Source organism: Ptychodera flava, chromosome 14 (assembly GCF_041260155.1).
Source record: "Ptychodera flava strain L36383 chromosome 14, AS_Pfla_20210202, whole genome shotgun sequence".
Taxonomy (NCBI): domain Eukaryota; kingdom Metazoa; phylum Hemichordata; class Enteropneusta; family Ptychoderidae; genus Ptychodera; species Ptychodera flava.
Genome location: NC_091941.1, coordinates 40,960,880 through 40,980,470, shown reverse-complemented (window position 1 = coordinate 40,980,470; position 19,591 = coordinate 40,960,880). Strand labels below are relative to the sequence as shown.

Genomic DNA, 19,591 nt, shown 5'->3' with positions numbered 1-19,591 from the left:
CTCTTCTTTAAATAGAAGCTATACAATTAAAACCTGTCATGGATGGATTGCTCTCAAATGATCTGAAACACAGTTATTGCCCATTAGCAACAAATCTATAGCAAGATTTATGTAAAGTTCATGAACTTACACAAGGTATTAGACAAAAAGATGACCATGACTTTGCTGCCCTACTAGATCATCTTACCCCCTTAAATTGACTAATATTTATAGACCTTTTTGTAATAAGGGTGGCAGGCAAGATTGGCTTTACATTTCCAACACCATGGTATTGACCAATTCCTGCAGTGGCCTTCTACCAAGGCTTTTAACAGTAATTCAGTTCATTCCTATCTTAGCTTCAATGACTACTTTCAACATTTATTTCATTCAGATTTCCGTAGCTTAGTGTATAATTTTGTAATCTTAATTACTGTCAATAGCTTTACTACACTTATTCTAACCTCATTATTCTTACACTACTGTTACACCTTATAACAACAAAATTTTTCAAGAGATGCATACATGATTGTCACTCAACAAACCACTGATTTACAAATATGTCTTCTGCTTTTTTCTCCATATACATATACATGTCCCTTTTCTCATAAAATTGGGCTTAAAATCACAATGTGAAAAAAAGTCTTTCAGCTATATGTTGCACGTTGACTTGGTGGTCTGTCTAATTCACAATGAGTGGGGTTGTTGATAAATGCCGATAATACTAGGCGGTCATTATGTCCAAGCGCCATTGGTGGTATTTTTATGTTAATCTAGACAAGACTGATTTTGATCTTTTAAAGCCCATTAGTTCTGTTTTCTTAAGAGAAATCTTTTCAGCGTGGCTGCAGTATAACTTCACCACTGTTGTTGACAAGGTAGATGTTTGCCAACAACTGATCTGTTGTAATTCTGAAATATGTATTAGGGATAAGCCAATCGTGCGGAAACGCTTTTTAGCTATTATAGACTATAGTCTATAGAAGCTATTGGGATAGGTATCTGTCTGGCGTCAGTCTGTATGTCAGTATGTATGTATGTATGTATGTATGTATGTATGTATGTATGTATGTATGTATGTATGTAGCAAAGAAGAAACGGAGATCAGCTGAACATACATGGTGCAAGACAAAACTGGAGGTTCATCGTCAAATATTCAAAGAGCACTGCAGGAAAGTTAGTCAGCTTATTCGACAATCAAAGATAACGTACTACACTGATCTGGTCAAAGAAAATGCCAACGATCAACGATCATTGTTCAAGATTTTCTCTTCACTGTCTGGTACCTCAAAAAAGAAAGTTCTACCACCCCACGACACATCCGAAGACCTTGCTGAACAGTTTAGTAGTTACTTCATCAATAAGATCAAAGGCATACGCTCCACTCTGAATCTCTCTGGACAATCATATAATTTGCCTGACATTAACACAGTAGCCGGCAAAACATTAGATGAATTTCGAGACATCGATCAAAAACAGGTACAACACATTATTGCCACTTCTCCATCTAAATCTTGCATGCTGGACCAGATTCCAACTTCACTAGTGAGACAATGCGCGCATAAACTCGCAAAGAACCTGTCCGGAATTATAAATGCATCACTTAAGCAGGGTCTTGTCCCAGATTTGTTCAAATCGGCTATGGTAACGCCAATACTAAAGAAAGCGTCGCTTGACTGTAATAATTTCAAAAACTACCGGCCGGTCTCCAACCTGCCATTTTTCTCTAAAATCTTGGAGAAAGTGGTTGCGCTACAATTGAGTTCGTATCTATCGGAGCACGGGTTATTGGAACCGCTACAATCTGCCTATAGGAAATTCCACAGTACGGAAACGGCTCTTCTCAAAGTCCATGATGACATTTGCATTTCACTCGACACAGGCAAGCATGTTCTTCTTGTGCTTCTGGACCTCTCAGCAGCCTTTGATACGATTGATCACGCCATTCTCATTTCCAGGCTCTCTGACCTTGGTATTTCAGGCATACCATTGAAATGGTTCACCTCATACATCACAAATCGATATCAATGCGTGAACATAGAGGGCACACTATCAGCATCACAGCGACTGGAGTCTGGTGTCCCGCAAGGATCTGTGCTTGGTCCTCTCCTTTTCTGTATTTACATCATCCCACTTGGTCAGCTTATCAGACGACACAACCTTAAATTCCATCTCTACGCAGATGACAATCAATTGTACTTATCTTTTGCACCATCTGATACCCAGTCTTCAGTCAATATTATGGAAAAGGCAGTACATGACATCAAGCTCTGGATGACTCACAACAAGTTAAAACTAAATGATGAAAAAACAGAAGTGCTACTTATTCGTTCCAAATTTAGCCGTGCACCATGCCAAATTGCTGACATCATCATTGGTTCAAGTCCTGTTTCACTCACAGATTCAGCACGGAATATTGGCGTCGAATTTGATAGTAACCTCTCCTACCGGAAACGTATATCCACTACATGCCGTTCTATTTACTTTCACCTTCGAAAAATCGGCCATATCCGTAATTATCTCACCACCGACACTTGTCAACAGCTTGTCCAAGCTGTACTTTCATCAAAACTGGATTACGGTGATGCACTTTTATATGGCTTAGCTTACGACCACATCAAACCACTTCAACATGCACAGAATTCCGCTGCAAGAGTCGTCACCCGTACCAAGAAACGTCAACACATTACACCTATTCTCAAGAAGCTTCATTGGTTACCAGTGCAGTCAAGGATACAATTCAAAGTTCTCTATACTACCTACAAAGCACTCAATGGATTGGCGCCAACCTACATAACCGACCTCATCCAGGAAAAGCAATGTACAAGGATTCTCCGTTCATCTGCTAAATGTCTTTTGAAGGAACCAAGCTACAATCTTGACTCTTACGGTGGACGATCATTTTCGCGCGCCGCGCCTAGACTGTGGAATAAACTTCCTCTTGAAATTAGACAGAAGCCATCAGCCACCAGCTTCAGAAAGAACCTGAAAACTTACTTATTCACTAAAACTTTTGCTTAATTCTGTCCAGCGCCTTTGAACTATTGATTTATAGGATACAGGCGCTTTATAAATGGATTGATTGATTGATTGATTGATATGTATGTATGTATGTATGTTCGTTTGTGAGGTGTCCGTCCACTCAAATATCTTGAGAACCGTAGTACTTTCTGATTTGATATTTGTTGTGTAAATTAAAAATATAATTATGAGAAACTATTGTTTTTAATTTTTTGATATTGTTGAAAATATGTAAATGAGCGCCAAAAATGGCGTTTTTGGTAAAAAATCTTCTTCTTCATAACTGCTGGTCAGACAGCTTTGTTATTTTGTATACAGGTCCCTAGGGATAACCCAACTTAGATTTGTTCAAATTGTGATGAAATATGCAAATCTGTATTTTTAAGGAATTTTTTTGTCATTTTTGGTCAAAACTTTATTTCATCAAACCGCTCGTCTGACAGCTTTGGTATTTGGTATACAGGTTCCTACAGATGAACTAAATGTGATATATTCAATATATGATGAATCTTCAATTTTGTATTTTTGGTGCAATTTTTGCCATTTTTGGTCAAAAAATGTGTTTCTCAAAAAGTACTTGTCTGATGCCTTTGATATTTGGTATACAGGTTCCTAGGGGTTGTCTTAGTGTGATATATTGAAATTGGATGAAATCTTCAATTTTTGTATTTTTGGGTCAATTTTTGCCATTTTTGGTCAAAATATTTGTTTCTCAAAAGTTACTCATCTGATAGCTTCGATATTTGGTATACAGGTTCCTAGACTTTATCTCATTGTAATATATTGAAATTATGATGAATTCTTCAATTTTGTATTTTTGCAGCTAATTTTGCCATTTTTAGTCAGGCCATCCTGAAATGAGCTATCAAAAATATCCACTTTCTTCATCAATACATGTGTCACAAAAAGTTATTCTCTATATAACACAGCAGAGCTCTGTCGACTGTTGGGTCACTTGTTTTTTTCAAAACCGGTGGTCAGACATCTTTAATATTTGATTTACAGGTCCTTAGGATGACCTTGGTGAGATAATTTCATACAGTCAGGAAAAACTGAATTTTGTATCCTTGTCTATTGTAGCTTCAGGGACTTTGGCCCTATGTTTTGAGAATGGTATAAGTTTTATTAACGATCTTCTCAACGGTATTTGTAAGTTTTTTAGTTATGAAAATTTTATCACAATGTATGGTAATACCTGTACTCACTTTCAGTACAATCAATTATTGTCTGCAATACCAACAGATTGGAAGAATATTTTACAGGGTTCACACTCATCAAAATTACTGGTCTGTAGGCCTAATTTTCTCAATCCTAAATGTTTGTCTGGTTTAAAAATTAACAGAGAGATTTACACTTTCTTTGTAAATATAGAAACACCTGAGGACCTTCCTCCACGCATAGTTGGTTACTGGTACGATTTATTTGATGAGATAATATTTCTGAAAAAGGTGTGGTGCTTCCATTCCAATTAACTAGTGATATTAAGCTAAGGAATTTTCAGTATAAGTTGATAATGAAGATTCTTCCCTCAAATCGACTACTTTATAAATGGCAACTAATTAATTCCCCGATATGAAGTTTTTGCAAAGAGGTTGAAGAGGATTATTATCATTTATTTTGGGATTGTATTTATATAAATCGTTTTTGGATTTCAGCAAAGGAGTGGTTTCAAATGGTTACACAAAATACCATAACGCTTAATGCAATATACTGTATGCTTGGTGACTCGTGTTTGAGTTCTAGTTTACTTATTAATCTCATCTTCCTTATGGGACACTTTTATATATTTAGATGTAAAAATGCTAATCACTGCTAAATATTCTTCAGTTTAAATTGTACGTGAATTCTGTTTACAAAACAGAAAAGTATGTAGCAATTTCAAAAGATAGACAAAGGATACATGTTTTTATCAATAAGGTTTTGAGGGGTGGCCCACCCCTCAAAGCCTCATGGAGAACCCTGAGTATACTTAACAACCATAGTCATAGCAACAAGGGGTATATAATATTTTATAAACTATGCACAGAGATTGATAATTAAGTCCAATATTGTGAAGAATATCGGTTAAACTACTGCTAGTTGCAATACCTTAACCTAAAAATCAGGTATACATCATATTCACCCCTGATGTGCTGCTCAGCCTTACCCCTGATTTTCTGCTCAGCCTTACCCCTGATGTGCTGCTCAGCCTTACCCCTGACATGCTGCCCATCCTTACCCCTGACGTACTGCTCATAACTTTTGTGACAAAAATCATCTTCAGAAGCCTATAACATGCTTGGAAAGTAGTATGGATGCAAGATTGTTACTATATGTATGTACATCTCATTGGCATGATTTATTGCTTAATTTTATATACAGAATGAAAGAAAAAGACATTTACTCTGTTTAAGTCTCGTAAACATTGCTGATCAAAGACATACATTCATCTCCCATTTCTATTTCAATTTGTGGGTGTGTGATTATTGGTAAAGATGTAGTTAGTTGTGGGACTGATCACTGATAAAGTCTTTATGTGGTTAATTAAAACCCACTGAATGGTAACGTTATTATAGAAGTAAAGGATGACACCCTGACCATTAAGGTTTATTTATGGGCAAGGGTGAGAGGAAAGCCTAAAATGAACAGGGGAGGCTTGCTAAGGCCATTAATTCTTGTATTACACAAATATTGTATTCACTGAACAGTGTGTAGTGCAATACACAATGCACTCTCACAAGCGCTGTAGAAATTTTGCAACTCCAGAGATTTTATTGGAAAAAAGTGTCTAAACTTGGCCAACAAGTGCTCCACTTTAGTTTGTGATTGATTCTGATCTTTGCACAAATCACAATTTTTGTTTTAGCTGTAAAAGTTACAATGTTTGCAATACAGTGAGTTGTTAATATTATCATTCATATTCACAGGCTTGCAAACAAACCATTACTGTGTATTTGTGGTCAGTCACATGGTTCAACTTGACCAATTAAGATGCAATGGACAGGGCATGGTAACATAAAAGTCAGTAATGTGCAACTGCTTAATGCTGACAATTTTGTTCATAGTTGCTTCAAAAAAAAAGATACTCAAATACTACCTCAGTCATCTGATATTTAATTAGTAAATATTATTCATAAAAATATTAAACCTTTATGAATACTAAAATCAGAAGTGCATCCAAGATTAGCAGATACTGCTGGTTAAGCAAAATTATTTATCAACTTATTATTATTATAATAGCCTTGGTCTCTGAACTCTGCAATGTAAGTTTTGCAAAAGCTTTCAAAGGTTGATGTGTAATGTATAAAATATATATTTTCTGGCTGTCTTTAATATTCCTCTTGTTTTTATATTTCTGTCATAATTCCTTGATTATTCTGATTTCATTCATCATTCGTATTTCGTCTTTTGTGTTCTACAGATTTTTGGACATCTTCAATGAATCGTTCAGCAACTTTGTCAGCATCAGATCTAGCAAGGATGTCTATGAATAATCAACAAGTAATAAGAACAGAAATACTTGTACCTATCTCTGAAAATACACAAGAAGAAACCAATATGAAAGACCAAATTGTTTATGACAGTGAAAATGATGGTTTTACAACAACAGTTCAAGATCCTTTGACGGAAAAGTTGCCTTTAGAAAGACGAAGCAACACTTTGCCCGCTGGACATAAATTAATGACCCCATTGTTTCCTGATGTATCATCACCTTCAGATTATTCTGTTGGCAGACCTTTATCCTTGACTCTGTCTCCATTGACGCACAAAAACAATGATATAAAGAAACGTTATCCAGCACCAGATAATTCGCCTCCCCCTCCACCGAGTAATGAGGCTCCTGCAATCAGAACAGCCACACAAATTGCCATTGATGAGGAAGGAGAAATAGCTGGCAGATATTCTGGAGATTACTACAAACCATTTGAAGCCACTAAACAAGATCACCTTCCACCATCATCATTTGGCATGTATGTCAATCAACTGCCAATATCCCTGACACAAGAACTACCACCATTGCCACCCAAACCAAACACTACTATGGAAACAGCACCGAAAATGAACCAAGATGCTTACAATTCACCATCCACAAAGACAAATGTGATCTCTGATCCATGGACCCCTGCTATGGAAGTAGTACCAAAACTGAATCAAGATGCTTACAATTCACCATCTACAAAGACAAACGTGATCTGTGACCCATGGACCCCTGCTATGGAAGCAGCACCCAAACTGAACCAAGATGCTTACAATTCAGCATCTACAAAGACAAATGTGATCTCTGATCCATGGACCCCTGCTACGGAAGTAGTACCAAAACTGCAATTAGCACCCAAACTGAACCCAAATGCTTACAATTTACCATCCACGAAGACAAATGTGATCTCTGACCCATGGACCCCCGCTACCTCTGATCAGGCATATGGTATACCGCAAAATACTATGTCACAGACATTCATGCAACCATCAGTGTTGAATTCTGTGGACAGTGTAAACAAAATTGATCGGATATCATACTCTTCCGATAGTACAACTAGCAGCCAATCCAGGAATAGTAATAGTTTTACTGAAAGCACAGTAGGTGCAGAATCAAAAAGTACTGGAGCATCACCAGTATTGGACAGCATTAGCAATACTTCAACAGAAAAAAGAAACAGTGTTCAACCTGATGACTCCAATACTAACATCTTAGACACAAATATCCCTTCTCATTGCAGTGATAGTACAGAAATTTTACAACCTTTCCAAACTCATTCAAGTAATATAGATATTAGGTCATCACTTGATGATTTTGATCCGTTGGTTGCAAGAAATTCGGCAGATCACAGTGATCATAACAATCAACTCAGAGAAAATGAACATGTTTTGCAGATGTTTAATCGAGCTGTTCGTTTGGAGGAAAGTATTGTCAGTTTTTCAGAAAGACATGATTCTGCAATGTCATTTACAAGTAGAGAGAGTATGGCATCTAGTATTTTCAGTAGAGACTCTGTTTTTACAGACACACTGGAAAAAAATGTGCCATATCCTTCAGATTTTTCTTTTGAGGATGTCAACATTCCCATGACAAGATCCAGAACAACTCATGTGAGTATCACCCTATCCCCAAAAAGTGGCACCAGTTCAGCTACACAATTTTCAGATCCTTGGGATAGCAGTCTCTGGGAGCTTGATCTTGGAGATACCAAACATCAGCCAAAATTTGCAGTGCCAAGCAATGATGATGTATTTGAAGGAAACAAAATATCTGAAGAGTCTCCGCAGGAGGATACTGCTACCACTGAAGAGACTGCAGAGGTAAGCAAGCAAAGTACACCTTTTAGAAAACTATCACGTGGAAGAGATGGAACAAAAAATGGTGGATCAAGGAGAAAGAAACCTGATGAATTAACCACAAGTATATTCTATGTGCCGGTAGAAGATGAACAGTCTCATCTTATAGAAAGTGAACAGAAGGAAAATCAAAGACAACAAGTACAGAATAAAAGGCGGTCATCAGGTTTTGGGGCTGTCAAACAGAAAATCAAAAAACCCTTTCTTGGTAAGTACATGTACCAGTATGTAAAAAAGGCATTCTAGAGATGTACTCACAGAGTGGTAATTTGAAGATTATTGGATGTCTGCTAAACTTGCAGTTGGACTACAAGAAAACTGATGCATCGTTTGGTAAACTTACACTGTGTGTGCTCAGAGTTTTCTCTCATCTGCATGTATGTATAAATTGCATGATGATATGATACGACTCAAAAAACTTTACTCTAAGGTGTGTATAGTCCATGGGAGCATCCATCAGCTCATTTGCATATATTTCAGGTAGATGTCAGACATGGTAACACTTTTATTTGATAGTTTAGTCAAAATCAGTTTTCTCAGTGAGTGTGATTCTGTGTATATTTTGTTGACTGCTATTTAAACTTTTCAAAAGTTCTGACCATTGTAGCCAAGAAGACTTTCCAGTCACAAACTTTTCTCAAAAATGCTGTCCCAGGTGACTTTGACCCATGAACTTGCAAAGGTAGCCTGAAAACCTGTCTGCCCAAGAATGATAGTACCATGCCTGATCAAATGGTCTCGTTGTCCCTCATAGTATGCCTTCAGACATGAGCCTCACCTCTGACCCAGCAAATTAAAATTTTGAATTTTCACCTGTCTATCAAGAAGGTAACTGTAAAATTTCCCTTGCTTGTCATAAAAATGAGCTGCCCTGGGCCAGGCACTGTAGACAGCCGATTGTTTCCTACTCTTACACTGCAGATCCAATGGTGTGAATGTATTAAACAACCCTTTCATCACGTTTGCCTGTACAGGGGTCCACACTCATAATTTGCTTTTACAGGGGTCCACACTCATCATTTCCCTGTACAGGGGTCCACACTCACCATTTGCCTGTACAGAGGTCCACTCTCACCATTTGCCCGTACAGGGGTCCACACTCTGTGTTTGCTTGTACAAGGGTCCACACTCATCATTTGCCTGTGCAGGGGTCCACACTCACCATTTCCCTGTTCAGGGGTCCACACTCACCATTTCCTTGCACAGGGTCAAAAACATTCAGTCCACTTCACAACAGATTTTGGAAAAACTATGATTTTGAAAGCGTCAAGTGTTTATTTTTTCATTTGCCAGATCAAAATTTAAATGATTATTCTTTCATTTGTCAAATTATTATTCAGCTGTATCACCAAGAAGGAAACAGGGACCAAGTGGTAAAATACAAAGTTATATCATCAAGTAAGTTCAGTCAATTTCAGGCAATATTTTCAATATTTATGAAGCTAGATGTTTTGAATAACGTAACACCAACCGTAATCACTTTGAACATAATGTGGCTCGCATAATTAGGGCCAATGGAATATTGCCCAAACAGATGTCTTATATAAAATTTCAGAGAAAATTTGATTGCGAAGTGATACGCCAGTATTGCAGGGTGATTATTACAGTGATTCAAAATTTATATAATGTACTTAAAGGTTTAACCCTTTGAACCCGGCTCGGACATAAATGTCCGATGACATCATAGAGTACCAGGGGGTCAGGGTGCAAAGGGTTAATAGAGGATGACATCTCCAAAAAGAGTAAAAGACCCACTGTAAAAAGTGAATAGACTTTTTGGATTTGTGGATATGCATGCATTTCATTTGATTAGTGAATAGTTTGTATTACTTGTAATATATTGGATGTGATGATAGTTTAAAAAAATGTAGACAGCTAGCTGGCTTTTGAAGACAATTTCTACCATGTTCTCATTTTCTCAATAATATGTGTCAAAGCTACTGTCTTCTAACAAAATTTCACATTCCATGCCAGTTTTTACTCCATCATACAAGTTTGATGTGATCAGTTCTATGATCCTGAAGATTGACATCTGTACACATACAAGTGATGAAAATAACCAATGCATTCTTGATCTTTGAAGGACATCTACCAACATGAATACAACTTTTGGTTCATCGGTAACAAACTTCATTCAGTGTACCAAGGAAAGTCCAGAGATTAATCCAAGTGTTGTGATGCGAAATGTACGACAGTTCATGGATGGAATGAAACATTATCTGCTGCAGGAAGATTTGATATTCCAGGCTATCTTGACTAAAGAAATAGCAAAAGTACATAAGCTGTTTTGTTTACCTTCAGCCATCATGATTAAATGTCATCTTTTTTGAAAAGGAGTTCAAAAAATAAATTATCATCCTCTTTGAGTGTATTAATGTGAATATCAATTGTATGGTCCATATGTTAACCTTGTATGCATTCCGAAATGGCAAAGAAATCTTACTTTTGTAGAGATGATATCACATTTCCTGTATTGACATGAAAAGTAACATTTAGAAGGTTTTCAGTCTGGTGGACCAATTATGTGCAATTATGTGGAAAAAACAACATTTTAAATCAAATTAATTTCCATCTTTTCAACACGTCTTAAAACTTTAATACAAAATAATAAAAGACAGTCTATTTAACAAATTTCAACCAGGTCTTGCACTGTTCACAGAGAAGGTAGTTCAAACATTTTGTTTGGATGCCTGTATTTACTGTAAAATACATTTTGTATAGCACTTGTGTAAATAGTGTATATGAACTGCTGAATATAAATTTCAACTTTCACACAATTTATAATTATAATGGAAGCTTGAATTGTTCAGCATTTTAATGAAGAAATGATAGACACTCATTTGGTAGAATCCTGTTGCCACAATTGATCCTTTCTATCGGAGAGTACTACATTAGGTTTTAATTATATGGTTCCAAACACAACAGAGATTACATATTTCTTACCCTTTTAGGCCTGACTTTCTGGTAACTTGTCAGTTTTATCATTGTGCAGTATTTCAAAAGCCAGTGACATCATAAATAGTCTTGAAACATGCTGAGAGATTGGAGGTTTGTCAGAGAGATACATTTAAAATCCAGTGGTATTCCAATGTATTGATGGGACAGAAAAACCAATGACATTATCTGGTTGTGACTGTTAAATATTATTTATGTATTCATGAGATAATAGCTGATCTAAGAAAGCATGGTGTATTTGGTATGTATCAATACTGCTTGACTTCATCGTTCTACCCTTTGAGGCCAAAACACCAATACATTGTATATATGTGTAGCTCTGGCAAGTTACCAGAATGTCAGGCCTGAAAGCGTAAGAAGGTTTGTACTGTCTTCATAACATTTCAGAAGATTAAATTAGCAAAACTATCCTTTTAAATGCCATGGATTTTATTTGAAATTTTCTAGATGCCATCAGAAGAACCAATTAGTGAAGATGCAATCATAGAAGGTGCTTTACACAAGTGTATTATCAAACCACTTAAGTCACATATGTATAAATGCCTGCTTACTGAATACAGTCGGTAAGTAGTGACAGATAATGTGTTCACTTAAAGATTGAATGTTTAATGTGAAATGATATTTCGGCAGAAACACTTACATATGGTCACTATATCTTTTGTATTAGTTTAGCAAATCAGTGGTACTATCGGTAGTTTGTCCATTTATCGTATGTACGCTGAAGTGATCTCAAAAATACTGATTCGAGAAAAAGTTTATTGTGTTTGCAAATGTTAGATGCATACAATATGACAGTAATATCTGATGCATGTTGCACAGCAGTTAGTAGGATGTTCAAGTTAACACTGGAAAAAATAAGCTGATGTATCTTGTGTATTTCATATTTAAAGTACTCATACATAAAGTTTCAGTGGCAGACATAGATCACTGTAGATATATACCAAAATTTACAACAACCCATCATCTTATTTTTGTAGGAATGGTTCTATACAGCTGTTGAATAAAAATTTGAAGGCTGCAAAAAGTAAAAGCTGTGAAGAATTGGGAGTAAGAGTAAGTTAAATAGATAGTAATATTTTCAAGGATACATGTATGCAGACAAACACTTTTTCTATGATTCTATGAATTTGCAAACATTGTGAACCTTTACTTAAACATGTGTCAGTAGACATAACAAAATGCTCTACAGAAGTGTAAAATTATGGGTATAATTGCATAATAGTTACTCATGGTTATTCTCATACCAGATTTTATGCCTGCTTGAACCAATGGTCCTACCCTGGAATAAATGGGATGTGGTGTTCTACAGCCTCAGTGTGCACAAGAGATCACATGATAGGTGTACAAACAAACTCACATATACAAACGCACAGAAATACACACATTTCTACGCAAATTTATACATGTGCCTGTGTTTTTACCTTGGTCCATTTCAGTTCGGGGTTTAACCCATTGGTCAAATATTTGTCCATATCAGATTCAGGAGGTTATCATATGAATCAAAACTGTGTGAAATTATTGAAACTTCCTGCTGTGCAGAGCAATTGAGATTGTACAAGATCCATGCTGACTGTGATGAAATTCTAAACTGAACAGTTACATGTAAAAGTGTCTGGCATTTGATAAAAGATAGGCTGACATGTCTGATTCAGGGACTAGAGATGCCGTGCAGCACTTCTGTTTTGTCATATCACTATCATAGTAAGGCCTCCTAGCTTTCATGCATATCATTCCAAGCATTTCTATCTAAGAATATGAATGAAGAAGTGAGAGCAAGGCAGACACAAAAGAGACAATATGACACACCAAAACCTGATAAAAACCCTATAAAGTAACCTGGTCAGATGTGCATCTTGACAGGGACCTTTGAAACTATAATAACCATCGATAATAGTACAGTGATATTGTGGCAAGTCTAAATAATGGCAAAATGGGCTGGAATTTAATTGTACTTATGGTACAGCAAACTTGAACACATGTCAAATTCTAACATTTTCTTCCATGCATTTGTTTTCCAATCCAATAATCATTTAATTCATCCCAGTGGGAATTTCTGCATTCATGTATGCATCATTGTATTCCATGATGTGTAAAATCCTTTCAGAAGCTATGGAAATAGCTGCTTAGCATGAGTTCAAAAAACTCATTGGAGCCATCAGTGTAGCATTGACAGTGTTTCATCTGTTCCAGGGTAAACAGCTCAACATATGACTGACTGTGTACTACTTTACTGTTCATATTTCTGGTTAACCATTTCTTGTTCATATACAATATTCATACCCAGACAAAACAGTGTACTGTTACGTAGATGTGCAGCAACATTTTTGACTAGGACCCTGAATGTTCAAAAATGTCCTTACCATGGGGTTCGATGAGTAAATATGATCCCCTAGGCTATATGATTCCCTAGGCTATAGTAAAAGTATGTAACTGACAGTTTCTGCAGATATTACCATCAGTTGAAATTTCAAGTCTGATTGTCTGACAAATGTGATTCTGTGTATTTTTTGCTCACGTGTTGACAGACGTGAGCATATGTCGCAGCGATGTCTGTCTGTCTGTCTGTCTGTCTGTCTGTCTGTCTGTGTGTCTGTCTGTCTGTGCTCAATATCTCAAAAACGGCTCATCAGATCAGATACAAATCTGGTACATGGATTCAGTTTGCAAATGGCAAGAACTGATTAGTTTTTGGTGGATGTGGCTTGCTTAGTTTTTGCTCATTTGCATAATTAATGATTTTAGAAAAAACGGATATATATTGAGAACGACAGCACACAATTTAATGAGATTTGCTACAAATGTTGATCACATCAAGATATATCAGCTGTGAAAGTTATTAAGGGGTGACGTGAAAGATAATTACTAATTTGCATATTTAATGAAATTTCCTAATTAGGGGTATATATCTGAATTTACTCAATCAAAATTGACGAAACTTGGTATCCATATTGAAGGTACTATGATTTAACATTATTGAAAGTCATTAAGCATTTTTACTTCATCCAAATCCTAATTTGCATATTTAATGACCTTTCGAAATTAAGGATATATATTTGAATTTACATAACCAAAATTGATGAAACTTGCTACGTACATTAAAGATACTGTGATGGAACATTATTAAATGTCATTAAGCATTTGAACTTTAGCCAATTCCTTATTTGCATATTTAATGAACTTTCATAATCAGGGATATTTATCTGTATTGACTTGACCAAAGTTGACGAAACTTGCTATGTACATTAAAGATACTATGATACGACGTTATTGAAAGTCATTAAGCATTTTTACTTCATGCAGCTCCTAATTTGCATATTTAATGAATTTTTGAAATTAGGGATATATATTTGAATTTGCATGACCAAAATTGATGAAACTTGCTATGTACATTAAAGATACTATTATGTAGGCTAACATTATTGAAAGGCATTAAGCATTTTTGCTTTAAGCAATTCCTACTTTGTGTATTTAATGAGCTCTCCTAATTAGGGATATATACTTTGATTTATTTGATCAAAGTTGGCATAACATGCTATGTACATTGATGATTATACCAGGTTATACCAATATTGGAAGTCATTTCGCACTTAAGTTTTCATGTCAGCTAATTTATAGTTTGCATATCTAATGAGCTTTCAAAGTTTGGAATATATAGTTTGAAGGACTTGACAAGAGGCAATTACACTTGCTATATAAAGAGGTGATACAGTGACAGCAGTCAAAGAAATTAATTATTTCTATTTCAGCTAATTGCGTATTTGAATACTTAATGACCTATAGAGTTAACCTGTGGTGAATATTGTTCATTATGTTGATCGTAATACTTTTAATGAAGTTGCAAACATGTGGCAAAGGTTCAAATTTACACATAACTGCAATATATAATGAAACACGTGAGCATTTACAGTTCATATCTGGTCATTTCATGTTGTCAATATTTCTACATGTTTGTGAATCAACTTCTTTTTCCTTTTCAATATTTACAGCCTGTGTTCATCCCTCCACAAGGTGCCAGCTTGAATGTACTCATGCATTTCTTCAATAAAATGTATAAAGCATATTCACCTTTGAGTAAAATGGACTGTTTGTTGAAAGCAGTGTCTACAATTTACAAATCGGTGAGTGTGAATGTTGGATTAAGTAGCTACATGATAGTCAGTGTTGGCTGCATTTCAAAAGTACACTTTGACACAAGCAAATTTCTACCATTAAAAACCACTTTCTTCTTAGTTTTAGTCAGTAATATGTTCAACTTTAAAGTCTGTCATTTGCTCACGAGTTGACACACGTGGGCTTATGTCGCAGCAATGTCTGTCTGTCTGTCTGTCTGTCTGTCTGTCTGTGTACTCAATATCTCAAAAACGGCTCATCAGATCAGAATCAAATCTGGTACATAGATTCAGTTTGCAAATGGCAAGAACTGATTAGTTTTTGGTGGGTGTGGCTTGCTTACTTTTTGCTCATTTGCATATTTAATGATTTTAGAAAAAACTGATATATATTGACAACGACTGCACACAATTTGATGAGATTCGCGACAAATGTTGATCACACCAAGATATATCAGCTTTGAAAGATATTAAGGGGTGACCTGAAAGATAATTACTAATTTGCATGTTTAATGAAATTTCCTAATTAGGAGTATATATCTGGATTTACTTGATCAAAATTGACAAAACTTGGTATGCATATTGAAGATACTATGATTTAACGTTATTGAAAGTCGTTAAGCATTTTACTTCATCCAAATCCTAATTTGCATATTTAATGACCTTTTGAAATTAAGGCTATACATTTGAAGTTACATGACCAAAATTGATGAAACTTGCTTTGTACATTAAAGATACTGTGATAGAATATGATTAAATGTCATTAAGCATTTTTACATCAGCCAATTCCTAATTTGCATATTTTATGAACTTTCCTAATTAGGGGTATTTATCTGAATTGACGAGACCGAAGTTGATGAAACTGGCTATGTACATTAAAGATACTATAATAGAACATTATTAAGGTAGCGGTAAAGGCTATTTTTGCACCAATTCTTTTCTCAGAGTTAATGTCAAGTTTCAAGTGTTAGAATCAAGATATTTAGTTCAAATTTTCAGGATAACTCCCTTAGTTAATACTTTCTCCAAAGAATATAAAAATTGTATGTTTGTAGCCATGATTTTGAAATATGACACCAATCAATATTAAAATTTAATTTTTCATATTTTTTTACATCTTTGAATTTAATAATAAATTAATATTACCAAATTAGTTATAAATATGTTGACACTATTAATTTTAAGATTTGTACGGCAGGATTTGTAAATAAAATTAGTTTTTATGATTTTACATGGGTTTACATATCAAAAAATTATTAAAAATTCTTTCAAATTTCAAAATGTGATTTTTCAAAAAGTACTTCAAATACAGGAAAATTATGCCGTACAAATCTTATCTGTAACCTTGTTAATAGGCTGTAAAAATTCCATGTCCATATCTCATTTCAAAGGTTGGATTTAATTGGTATAAAATTATGTAGGAAAACTTATTCTGTCAAAATTGTTGAAAACAAGCCATATTTGCACCCCTCTTTTGAAGTCAAAGAGCAGTCTTTTGGTTAATCTCACTTTTGACACCTCTTTGACACTCAAAGAATCTAAAAATGCATTTATAATAACAGTCACGCATTCTGAATGCAAGCACTGCCTCGTCAAACTTTCCTAAAAAACAGTAAAAAATGACTTTCCCTTTTCAAACATTTTTTTAAAAGCTAGGGGACCTCTACCATACTTAATACACTAAGGACTCCCCAACTTCCTCTTATTTGGTCAGTTTTTCAGAAGTTTCAATGGGCTATAACTCTGCAATGCTTATGACCCCAAATGTCTAGTTTTTTTTTATTCCACATAGAATGTTGACTTCTTTCATGTTTTAATAGTTTTATTGAAGTTTATAACTGACGCTCTAGCCTTTACCGCTACCTTAAAAGGCATTTAGCATTTGAACTTTAGCCAATTCCTTATTTGCATATTTAATGAACTTTCATAATCAGGGATATTTATCTGTATTGACAAGACCAAAGTTGACGAAACTTGCTATGTACATTAAAGATACTATGATACGACATTATTGAAAGTCATTAAGCATTTTGACTTCATCCAGCTCCTAATTTGCATATTTAATGAATTTTTGAAATTAGGGATATATATCTGAATTTACATGACCAAAATTGATGAAACTTGCTATGTACATTAAAGATACTATTATGTAGGCTAACTTTATTGAAAGGCATTAAGCATTTTTGCTTCAGCCAATTCCTAATTTGTGTCTTTAATGAACTTTCATAATTATGGATATATACTTGGATAAATTTGATCAAAATTGGCATAACATGCTATGCATTGATGATTATACCAGATTATATCAATATTGGAAGTCATTTCACATTTAAGTTTTCATGTCAGCTAATTTATAGTTTGCATATCTAATGAGCTTTCAAAGTTTGGAATATATAGTTTGAAGGACTTGACCAAAGGCAATTACACTTGCTATATAAAGTGGTGATACAATGACAGCAGTCAAAGAAATTAATATTTTTTTCAGCTAATTACATATTTCAATACTTAATGACCTATAGATTTAATCTGTGGTGAATTATGTTCATTATGTTGATCATAATACTTTTAATGAAGTTGCAAACATGTGGCATAGGTTCAAATTTACACATAACTGCAATATATAATGAAACACGTGAGCATTTACAGTTCATATCTGGTTTAGTCTTGGATTTTATAAATTAATGTTCAATAGTTTTGTTTAGTCAATCCACATAATAGGTCAACCTTTATTATATTTATCAGAGAAATCATACTGAGTACACACCATGACTTCACTCATTTCCTTCTAACATAACAAATAAACACAGGATTGCTGATGTACTTGCCAATTAATTTGCACTTTGAACTCGCCCTTTGTCATTTTCATCCAAGCCATGTGTCATTTTATGCAAATTTCTATCTCAAAGTTAGTTTATGGCTTATTATAACACACCTCATCTGCAGTCTGTGTTCTAATTCGCCAATTGATAGTCACGTGGGATGCATTCTTTTTGTGCTGATCCATGTAAAAGATGTCATCAGGCATCATTTGTTGGAACTGTTGCCTGCCAGGCATCAGTTCCAAAAAATAATGCCCGCTGACGTCAAAAAACCATTGGCGCATGCATGAACTGGATTGTAAACAAAGATGTCGTCTGTGACCGAGCGAAATGATAGTTGAGAAATTTCTCGGTTTATTCTACTTTCTGAAGAAGAACTGAATGCTCTGGTTTCCAACAAGGACTTGACACGAACGAAAATGATAATCAAAGGTGCATTGAACGTTTTGCAGAAGATTGCAACCCTTTCAGAAAAACTTTTTCTTGCTGAACCACTTCAACATACTACATCATACATGCGACAAGTTTTGTGTATAGTATGTTCTTATGCATGGCTACGGATGAAGTGTGTTATAAAACACATATTGACTGGCCATGAGGGCAACAGCTTATGTCTTTAACCCCTCAGGCCTGTGAGTCACCTCCAAAAACAGACTGTTTCCCGAGGCCTGTGGCCTCGGGAAACAGTCTGTTTTTGGGGGTGACTCACAGTCCCTCAGGGTACAGATGCATGCTGTTGCCCTCATGGCCAGTCAATATGTGTATACTGTCAACCATTTATTCTACCTTCTTTGGGACTGATCAGCTTTCACTGAGATGTGAATAGACTTATTTTTGTCTTTGCTACAATTGTATCAACTTTAGTTTTCTAATGATGTACTTCAGTATGGTTATCAATTGGTCACAGTGCCTCAGTTTCTATCACATACAAACTATGCTGATCAACATTAATAATAATGGATTGACACATATATGTCCACATTTTTTTTCATGTTTATCACTTATTTTCTTCCTTTATTCTATACATTTTGGCAAGCCATTATGTGTATGCAGTTGTCCTCCAAATGAATAATCATGTCTTCACTGATCATTAGGAAGGTTAAAATTATATATGGTTCTCGGCAAGAAATATCATCTTGGATATGTGTTTTTGTATTTAAGATTAAAGTATTTCAAATTTTATGGTCAGTTGGAAATGTTTGAGGCACTTTTTCAAGAGTATCTTATCATAGGTTGTCATGCAATCTACAAAACAGTTAATCCTGACCTTTACACATAGTTGTTGCGGAGGAAACAAACAGGGATTCTCAAGCTTTTAATAGTCATGCCCATCAGCTGTTTTGTGATTGGTTACATGAAATTTGCAGGTTGTAATACACTTATTACCATTAATTC

At 35.2% G+C, this 19,591-nt stretch overlaps 1 protein-coding gene across 1 annotated transcript in view; it reads left to right on the top strand.

The window, feature by feature from the left end:
* LOC139150519 (protein sprint-like) overlaps positions 1-19,591 on the top strand; it is a 108,715-nt gene that overhangs the window by 63,209 nt on the left and 25,915 nt on the right. Inside the window, exons 8-13 of the mRNA XM_070722938.1 lie at positions 6,401-8,521; positions 9,654-9,711; positions 10,397-10,586; positions 11,716-11,831; positions 12,246-12,321; positions 15,255-15,386. Coding sequence (XP_070579039.1) covers positions 6,401-8,521; positions 9,654-9,711; positions 10,397-10,586; positions 11,716-11,831; positions 12,246-12,321; positions 15,255-15,386 — 2,693 coding nt within the window. The remainder of the gene's footprint in view (positions 1-6,400; positions 8,522-9,653; positions 9,712-10,396; positions 10,587-11,715; positions 11,832-12,245; positions 12,322-15,254; positions 15,387-19,591) is intronic.